Source organism: Halyomorpha halys, unplaced genomic scaffold, assembly GCF_000696795.3.
Source record: "Halyomorpha halys isolate HHAL.00 unplaced genomic scaffold, Hhal_1.1 Scaffold276.1, whole genome shotgun sequence".
NCBI lineage: Eukaryota > Metazoa > Arthropoda > Insecta > Hemiptera > Pentatomidae > Halyomorpha > Halyomorpha halys.
The window spans coordinates 560986-572035 of record NW_027105171.1 but is presented as its reverse complement, the minus strand read 5'-3'; the positions used below and the strand labels follow the sequence as shown (position 1 = coordinate 572035).

At 26.0% G+C, this 11050-nt stretch overlaps 1 protein-coding gene across 1 annotated transcript in view; it reads right to left on the bottom strand.

Moving 5' to 3' along the window:
* Positions 1-1022: 1022 nt before the first annotated feature.
* LOC106680673 (very long chain fatty acid elongase AAEL008004) overlaps positions 1023-11050 on the bottom strand; it is a gene marked incomplete at its 3' end in the record, with an annotated part of 207714 nt that continues 197686 nt past the window's right edge. Inside the window, 5 exon segments of the mRNA XM_067049100.1 lie at positions 1023-3857; positions 4977-5113; positions 6605-6710; positions 7997-8053; positions 9088-9168. Of these exon segments, the coding sequence (XP_066905201.1) occupies positions 3675-3857; positions 4977-5113; positions 6605-6710; positions 7997-8053; positions 9088-9168 (564 nt within the window).

Genomic DNA, 11050 nt, shown 5'->3' with positions numbered 1-11050 from the left:
ATATATATAAACTATAACTGCATACTTTTTAGAATTTACCGTCACTATACTTTAGTGTAAAATAAGAAAAGACGTCTTAATAAGCGGTCACCTTATTTTTGAAAAGTATTATTTTATTTATTTATTTCTATCAATTTTTTTTTTTTAGAAATGAGCATTTATGTAATTTAGGTTTTATTTTATATAAAAATGATAAGATCTCTTTGTATTGCTTATTTATTTATTTCATTTTCAGTTATCTGTATTTGTTATGTATTTTGATAATATTTAAAAAATAAAAGTGTTGTTATATTTCTAAGTTTTAATAGAAATAAAGCAATAATTAGGTAATCATACTTAAAGTATGGTACATTCCATGTTAAGTGATTATTTATCTCAGAGAATGACTAATGTTAAATAAATGTTTTTTATGAAGTTTTTTTTTTATTACTTATTCAGTAGGTAAAGTAGTTGTTTTTTTATTATAGTAATACAGAGTCAAATTGAATGTATGCTAATGTTAACTAGAGTTATATGAACAACATTGGCCTTCTCCATTATTTATCAGACTTTTTATTGGCATACATATTTTACGTTTTTTGAATATTTTGTATCATTATTGATGGTAAACCATTTTTTTAAGCAACAATTTTCTATATAGTAACAAACAAACTAATCTAAATATATGATTAATTGAGGTTTTCTTTTTGCTTGTATTCACAATTATATTTATAAATTTAATTAAGAATGAACAAATTTTTTATTTTTTTGTTTGTAAGTATCTTAATATCTACCGATAGGTTAATAAAGTTTTCATGTCAAGTTACTTATACCTATAATTTATTTGGCTTGTGTCTTATCAACTCTATACAAGTTTTGTGGAAATCTTTAAGTTGTTTTATGTGCTAAGAAACATGACAAATAGGAAACTTTAATAAAATAAATACTGCGGATTCAGAAATAAAAAAGTATTATCTATTTATAAAAATTTATTGTATCAATATATGAACTTGAGCAAACAATATATACAATTAAAAAGAGATAATAAAATAATAATAAACATATTTCATCACACATAAGATAAAATGAAAGAGATAAATTGAAAATCTAGTTTACGTTATTGTAATAGCTCGACTACTATCTCATAGAGTATAAATAAATTTGTTAAAATTCATTTATAAATGATATAAGATATAATTACATAGTCCATAGTCACTATTGAACTTATTATCTAATTATAATTTATTTTGTATAAAACAAGAAAAAAGAGGTATATCTTGATTATTGAATTGCATTAACTATTTCTGCCCAAGAGTAGATTTCATATTTCTGGATTGTACATTTTTCCAAATTAACAAACAAATTATTTTAACAATTATTAAACTATCTTTAACATTTTATATATTAATGTTAAACCCTAAACGTTAAATAACATAAGTTTTAAAAAATCTCAACATAATTATACTCAATAAAATATATACATTATTAAGGTGTAAACACATCTCTGAAGAAATGGGATAATATGAATAAATTAATTTTAATTAGACATTTCAGCATTATAGAAAAGTTTAGTATGTACATTGGGATAAATATGTCAGTTTTTTATATTTTGTATCATGTATATATTTTCTAAAATGAGTAGAAATATATTCTCTTATAAGAGAACACATTTTGACAGGAAGGAAATAAAAGTTTTGATATAGAGAACTCTAGTTTTGTAGTTTTGATTAAAGAAAAGGAAGCCTAAACAACTGATGGCAATGTAAAGTGTAAGATTTGGCCTATATAGGTAGTGAGTGAAACAGATGACACAGACATGGTTAGGAATAGAAGTTCCAGCAACAATCTTTTGATAGGTAGAGGAAGCAAGTAAAAAAAAATCCTGTTATACCAAGAGCTAAATGATTTTTACACATTGTCTTACATTTTATCTAAGTAATTTTCTTTACTAATAGAATTTTGATTGCCATTAGAATATTTTTACTATCTAATTACAAAGTCACTTAACTCAGAAAGCTCAGAGTGACTTTGTTCATATTCATTTATATATAATTATTTCCAATTCAAATACTAACATATTAAGGACTATTATGCAAAAATAAATACATCTAATTTATACAATATTTATATGTATACATTTATATGCATGTTTTCATTACACCTGATCATCTAATATTTAGAACTACAGATCTAAACTAAAACAATGATATTGTCCAGGAAAATTTTTTTTTTATTTCTATTGTAATACATATTAACTACAAATCAAAATACCATATATTCAATATATATATATCAGACTGGTCCAACAAACAATTAAGTGTTGGTTTCTTGAGGATTGAAAAGTACTTGATGTCCATCCAGTGATTTTGGATAAATATCAATTTAAGTAATGCCTCAATGAGGTTTAACTTAGATATTTTCAGAGGGATGAAAACTTGTTCGAGAAAGATAAAATATTATGGCTTTGAATGTTAAATATAAGAAACACAAATCTTACATGAGTGGCATCAGTTTTAAATTTTGAAATAACAATTTTTCTCTATTTCACACTAATACAAACTGTAATTTACAAAATTCTGTATAGGTGATAAAAAAATTCAAATATTGGCAGTAGTCAAAAATATACATATATATAAAGAAAAATTTCAATACCATGAAAAACATTAAATTCAGTATATAGACTCAGTTTTTTATGTTAATTGAGATTTTTTTCAAAATCCTTCGATGTACATAATAGTTTGGGCAAATAATTTCTATTTTCTTTGAAGTCCCCTCAATTTTCCCAATTTTTTTTTTTTACCAGTCTAACGAATATACATTAAAGCTTACAAATGTAATAATTTTAAAATAAAATAGAGTTTGGTAAAATAATGTGTTATGAACTAATCAATTTTGAAACTCTTAACTAATTTTCATAGGAATTGGTCCCCTTGCGAACACATAAGAATGTGTACGTATTCTATGTAACATTTCTGAACTCAAGCATGTTAGCAACACGAAATTGTATGAATGAAAAATAGGCAGTTTCCACCCCAAAAGATTTGTATAGCAATATGGGTTTTATTAAGCAAAATGAGTTATCAAGACCAATCTTTAATTTGCTATTATTTTTTTTTATTAATTTTGTAAATATTACCTTTTATTATTATTAATCTATGTACTTTCTCGAATTGAGATTTATTTCTATTTTTTTTATACTATTAATTTTTGTTTTTTTCTCTTTGTGTGCTTCAATTACTTTTTCATTATGAAACTTTTATGTGTCTATTTTATTTATTTATTAAATCCAACGTCTGATCGATCTCAATTATGTTTAGGCTGTTCTCGCAAATTAATTTGATATTGATCCCACTGTAATGCCCGCTAGAAGCTGTACAATTACAACCTTGATATTTTTTAAGGACCATCTTATTATGGTCACTTAGGATTTGTGCTTATATGAGTAATCAAGGAATGTAACATTAAAGAGAAACACATCTGGGTCTCTCTCTTCATGTACATAACATATTGACTTACTCAACTCACTGTTTTCTAATGCCTAATATCCATTCTAAACAATAAATTCACAATGATAACAGTTTACCAATGAATTTATTTTTTTCTGGCTTTTGATTTATATGATGTAATAAATATATTAATGTTATGGTTTATTTACATGACTTTATGTACATAAATAATCAATCGTCCATCCATCACTATTGAAGTTTTTGTAAGTTTTTCCTTGCTTGCTCTTTGTTATAAGCTTTCTGGTAGAAATCGAAGAAAAGAGCAAAAAATATTGTAGAATGGACTAGAAGGAAAGCTGCAATGAGTTTTGGATAGCCACAGTCAAAGAAGAGAACTTGAGCTGAGTGGATGAAGACTATAGTAAATTGTGCCTGAAAGTATTCAAAACATTAACATAATTAATTTTAATTTAATAAAAAATAAACATAGTGTATTAAAACAAATAGGCCAACTTATTTATGATTAAAATGATATTTTTTTTTATGATATGACCAAAGGGTTAAAAATTTTTAACCTAATTTTAATTGAAATATTCAAGAAAGAAATCATGTTAGGACAAAATCATAATATTTTGCTACTTTCCTTTCTATCTTGACAAGGAGAGTGCTTTTATTGGATACAATTTTCAATGTACAATTTCCTACAGATTTGATTATAAGAGCTTTCCGAGTAGAAGTTAAAGGCTATTGCTCTGTTTGTCTTAGTGTTTATGTACACTAAGATGACCTCTTGAACAATTTTGTTACTTCTTTTTTGTCTTGTAGGATTTTACATCCCAAAACTGTGTACCAATTAGGCACCTGAAAAATGTGTTTTGCTCTAGGCTGTAACATCAAAACAGCTTTAATAATTTTGATGAAACTTGTTAAAAGTCTTCTATACTGTCTTCAGTCATTTAAAAACTTAAGCTTTTACTCTATAATATAATTCTTTGCGAACCCCTCCAAAACAAACACCATCGAAATTGGGTCAGCATTAGGAGTAATACGATTTTTTACTCATGTTTATACTTTCTTTACCACCTAAGTAAAGTATTGTAATAGGTTCAAATTTTCAATGTGCAGTTTTCAAAAAAATCTATTTCAGTGTAAAAAACATAATAATAATAATGGTATTTTATTATAAGTATTTGTAAGGAAATTTAATTCTATCTCCAAAACAACAAAAATTGTAAAATCGGAGCAAAAATAGGGAATATTGAATTTTGTATCTTTGTTTTTAAAGTATATTGCTCAGTTTCCCATTGAAGCCCATTCACACTTGATTAATTAATTTTTTGAATAATTCAAAATTTATGTCCGGAACACTCCAGATGCTTTTTTGAATGATAATTATATTTTCCAATAATCTAATCTAAAAAAATAAAATCTTTATCTCACCAATATTATTGAAGATATAGCAAGAAATTATTGTATTCGTATTAGCAGCCAAAGTGGTAATGAAAGTGGTGTGAGTGGACACACCAGATACATATTTATTTTTAATCTTACCAGTTGTAAAGTAGTTAAGTGCTGTTTCCACCAAAGAAACTTCTGATACTGTGGTCCCATTGCAGAAAGCATGTAATATGTGTACATAATAATGTGTACAAGATTATTAACTAAGTTCGAAAAAGTTCCGTGTCCACCTGAAAAAACATAAACAATGCTTACAAAAAGTGCAAAGTCTAAATAGATAAAATATTAGCAGCATGCCCTTATTAACTTACTTTATAGAAAACTTATATGAATGGACACACAACATTTATTTAAGTTCCATGCAGAACTACAGTCTGAGTCAGATTATTTATACACCTTATTTAAATAAAATAAAATATTACTATTATTTCCATTTCTAACTGCATAGAGCTTTCAGTTGTGGCATTAGTTTTTCTGGAATGCCCTATTATCAAATTAGAAACACAAACAAGTAAAATATTATTGAGCAAAAAGAAAAGCAAAATTAAAACGAGAAATGCAGCTCTGAGATAAGTCACTCTCAGTCTAGAGTTGCATGAATATAGATAGAGTGGAATGTCTTGAATTTATTGATGTTGGATATGTAGTTTGTAGAAATTTTATAAAGAAATCTTCCAATTAGTGTTGAAAAAAAGTAAAATTACATTTTTCTCGCACTAAAATGACCCCAAACATTCAATTACAGAACTGAGACATGCATCCTCTAAAATGTACCATAATTTATGGTATTCCTCCACAGCCATTGGATAATGATTCTATGGGGAACTGTAAAAATATTTCAAGGATCAAGACAGAAAACGAAAAGTTTCTTATTGATATAATTTAGAAAATTTTATTACTGACAGGTTAGGAAAAATTCCTTTTGCATTGATACAAAGATTAGTTGGTTTAATGCCACTGTGTCTTTGAGGTATATTAAGAGCCAAGTTTTACCATCAATTTAATTCTGTAAATGGTATGGTGTTGGAGATACGCATATCATTTTATTAAAATTTCCCTATCGGATCTCCCTGACTTTACCAAACCTTTTAATGAAATTCTGCTCATAGCTAATGAACAAAAATAAACTATCAATTTTTTTTTTTGATCTTGAGATGAAAACAACAAAAATACATTTCTTTGTTTTAACCTTCAGAAAAATTTAATTATGAATATTTCCTTTTATAGTGAAGATACTAACTACTAAATTTAACTTGTTCAACTTTATTAAATTTAAAAAAAAAAAAAAAAAAAACTACACTAAAAATAAGTTTGTTAAACTGTTTTTAAGGAAGTGGAAATAATAAAAAATAAATAAGTCAAAGCTTTTAAATAGAATTATTTTATATTTCCAATATTTTACCATGATTGCTGTAGATAAACAAATTCAAAAGTGTTTATTTGTATTAAATTTCTAACATTCTGTTTTGACCCAGATTCATCCCAATAATATTATTTCTATTTTTAGTACATTATAATTAGATATTAATAGAATGTATACAAAAAAATTTATCTTTGCGATTTAGTGACTACTTCACTTATCAAATGGTGCTGTTATTACAATAGTTTTTGAAAAGTATACAAACTATATAGTATAGTGTTTAAGTCACAAAAATGAAAGATTAGAATCACAGCAGACATTGGTTGAAAAAATTTTTGAATAGTTAAAATATTGTCCTTACCTGCTAGGAACTTGACACACACCCATGTTTCAATAGGAGTCAAGGAATGATGATAGAGATGGAGTAGAGTAATCTGATTGTCTTTTTTCCTCAAGACAAAAAATATCTGCAATGAATTATTTAATGGTATAATTAAATAGATCTTTAATAGTATTAATAATTGAGTATATGTATTAAAATAATATAATATAGAGTCCATAAAATTTAATCACATAACCATTAGTGTATTAAATATAACATTTCACAGGTCAAGGAAAATAAAATAAAATATCTTAGGTTTGGTAAAAAAACAAAGAAACTCTTTTTTTTTTTAAAAAAAGGAAGACCATTTTAAATTGAATATAGGATGTTTGAGAAAACGAATGACTATAGTGACAAGTTGTACCTGATCTTCACTCTAAAGAATACTTTTACATATACTATTTGTTCCTCAAACTTAAATTTGAGTCAGGAAAGGGTAACATATCTATGATGCTTTTGTCTGTTATTTCTTGTCTTATAAACTAACTCTCAAACACCAAATTTTTCTCTAATCTTAATAATTAGTTTTTTAACATCAACAATTCAATTCTGATAAAAATAAGTAATTGTTTTTATTTCAGATACGGTACATATATCATATGGTAAAAACTAGCATAAGATATTATTAACCATGTATATCAAAACTGTGAAGTACAAATTAGCACAATGTCTTAAATAAAACCAAACAATAATGATCTGATGTTATATTATTTGTGAGATGCTCGGGTAAGTGGTGTGTAAATCTTGAAAATTATACTACGATTTACTACTGTTCATTATTCTTAGCATTAATAAGAAACAGCAGTAAAAATGGGTCCAATCTGAAACAGCGCCAAACTGTGATTGGAAATACCTGATAAAATTAATATTATTTTTCTATTTTACCTGCTAGTTATCTATATTTATAGAAATGAATTATATTAACCAGCATAAAATAATTCGATTGGAAATTTTTACTTTGCTATCTTGTTGTAACTTTGGCTGTCCATTATAATCTAGTACCTACTTCTGATATTAGGTAAAAATAATATTAATAATATAATTTTATTGATACTAAGTTTTATTGAACAATAGTGTAGGCATTAAAATACTCGTTTGAGTAATCTTTATTTCATTTCAACAAACTGTGAAACAACAGGTAATAGGTTCCAAACCTTTTGTTTGTGAATGGTGAGTTAGATTGTGAAGTAAGATATTCCAAGCTGTTTCTAATCATCAAAAGCTAATTAAAACAAAAATGTAGGTCATAAGAAATAGTCATATTTATGAGGTATACATTAGTTATGGGCTTAGTTACAATTTTGTCTAATAATCCCATTGAAAGAAACATTTAATGTTGTCAACTAAAAATTAAATTAAACCATTACTCACCGTATCCATAAACTCAGTTAATTTTGAAATGTAGTACCACCAACAAAGGTTTGCCATCTGAAACATAGAGCGATATCATGTAGTTTTAATATTCATAAAATAATAAATATTTTTTTGATATTATACCATTGCTAAATAAAATTTCAAAATTTGAAGAAGATTTTACTGAATATAATTAGAGTAGATTTGTTATCTCTCAGACACAAAAAAATCTTTTAAACTATTTTATCAATGTATCTCCAAAATTTTTCTAGAAATCCTTTTGAGTTCCTGATGAAGATTTTTCTTCCTTAATTGAAGGTAATTATCAGAGAAAACATAAAATGAAGAAGATACAACGTGGTAGTAGAGCTTTTGCCCTGTTGTTTACTACGCATACCTACAATAACATATCAGTTCTGGGAATAACAAAAATTAGATATTTTTATTAGCCAAATAAAATGTAATCACTATTCACATTTAAAAACATTATTTAATTTTTTTTATAAAAACATATCACCAGAAAAAAAGGATTATAAAAACAGTGAATTATTAGAAAGTTCTTGAATATTTGGAGAGCTTTTGTTATATCCATATTAAAGCTTTGCTAAATCCATATTGATTAATCAGTACATTATAAAACAGAGAAAATTTATTTGTTGATACTCAATTGTGTTTCTTCAATGTTTAATTCAAATGTAATATATTTTAAAAGATTAGTAATAATATTTTACTATGGATGCTCCTTTCTTTTTATATTTTTCTACCTAGTAAGCTTAAATATTGTCATTTTCCACAGCAGAATGTTTTTAAAATTTTAATTATACATAAAACAATTAGCAGATCAATTGTATAATTATTTTATCAAAATAACCTAATATAGATGCCAAGAAATATATTTATCCAGGTAAATCATTAAGCTAAATGCAAACTAACCACTCTGTATATAATATTAAATATTTAATCATTTAAATAAAGGTGCTTTTTTTTGTATTTTCACCTGAAAAAAGGTAAGCGGTTATTCCTATAAATGTAATAGATTATGAATAATAGTCATACCTAATAGTTATTGTTCATTATTGTAAATTATTATGAAGAAGAAAATTACTGACCCTCATTGCTGTTGGGTTGCGGGAGTAATCTACTGGCTGACATTTATAACTGTAGTCAAGAAGCCATCCACTCATCAAGTGCTGAAAATAAAGAAGAAGATAATTTCACTTTATGCTTTAATAAAAACAGAACTAAGTATTTGTAATTATGATAATTGGGCATAAAAGAGAGTATTTAATTCTTCGAAACATGGCTGGTAATTTGCAGTGACAGTTTGATTTACCTCACAAAGAAAATACACCTATAGAATTGTATTAAATACAGAATTTGTAGAATAGATATATGAAAAAATGGGGTTTCAATATTAAGTGAGTACTTTTTTTAATTTATTCAATTTTTTTTTTGTAATAATGTCCATACTCTACTTTTACAAATAAACAATCTAAGAATAAAAATATAGTCAATATTATCATAAAAGTAGGATTGCTGTAAAAAGTTAAATTATTCATTAAAGAAAAATACAAATTAGTAGGGACAAGAATCTTCATAATTGTTATTTCTTTATTGCAAAAGATATTTTTAAATTAAGGAAAGATAAACAGATGAAAAGTTGTCACCTATTTCAGTATTCCTAGCATTTCAATAACAAAAACAGAGTAGGTCAAGAATTATTCAAGAAAAATATTTTTATTACCTCATTACTGAAGGTATGGAAGCTTTGTATTTATGTCGGAAATTTAATATATTAATAAAAAAATTTCTATTTCACCAAAATAAAAACTAAATTGTTATTTTATAGACTTTTTACCTAATTCTTTCATGAATTTAGAAGCAATAACTTAAACTCAGAACATTTTTAAACATCTGCTAATTTAATGTAACCAATAGATAGATATAAGCACAATTTCTTTCTTCTTATAAGAACCAATAGACAGCACAATTTTGCAAACTATAAGGACTTTGTTGAAAATTGTTTGATGATGAAGCCAGACTACAATACTGTACCAAGGTAGGTCAACACTAGCTCTGGTTTTCTCCATTCTATATGTAATTAACTTCTTGCAACATCCCACCTGACAATCAAAAACAGTTGCATATTATTCAAATTTCGCTATCATTTACCAACTTTCTGAAAAAGAATGGGAGGAAAGATGAAGCCCTTATCGATATCATAGTGTCATCCATTTAAAATGATTAGCTTGATGTAGCAATAATGGAACATCTTTCAGTAGGTAAAATAAAAAGAGTCACTAAACACCAGATAATCAAAAATAAATTAAGTTAGTTGCTTGACTTTTCTTGATATGTATTTTGCACGTTGATTCATCCATGTTTCTTGAGATATAAAAAGTTGGAGAATTTTCTTTTCTCAGACAGTTCACAAATAGCTGAAATTTTTATTTTATTATTTTTTTAAATTTCACAAGCCTGCAAGTACGGTTTCGTCGATAGTTCAAATATTGTTTGACTGAAAAAGTTAAAACAAATACCATTTAAAAGGTAAGGCTTTAAACTAAAAAAGGCTTGTTCTCATTACACTTAATTTATTCTTACTGCGAGTGGGATGGAGATTTTATTTATCGCTAAAATTAAAAAAAAATGTTTTTCAAACAACTTTTTCAATGAGATGAAATACTACACATACTATACACGACTTACCTCGTTGGTCCCTAAGAATAAAAACGAAGTTATACTTTACATAATTCAGATATTCCCATTATTTTACCCAAGTATATTGGCGTAAAATCATAAGGAGTAACCTGCAGACGTGACTCACGCAAAGCTGCCCTCTCCGGACATCTCGCTGTGTTAAATTTTTCTTTTTGTTTCGTTAAAAATGTGGACAACTGATTAAAATATGAAGGGTTTTCAATTCGAATAGACAAAGAATTTCTCATCTGATGAGTACAAAGATAGATCTAATAAAGGAGAATTTATGGCCGAGTTGGCAAATAAATTTAGCGTAATTGTTTCATATATGAATAAAAAATCCAATAGATTAAAAAGTAATTATTAAGTTCT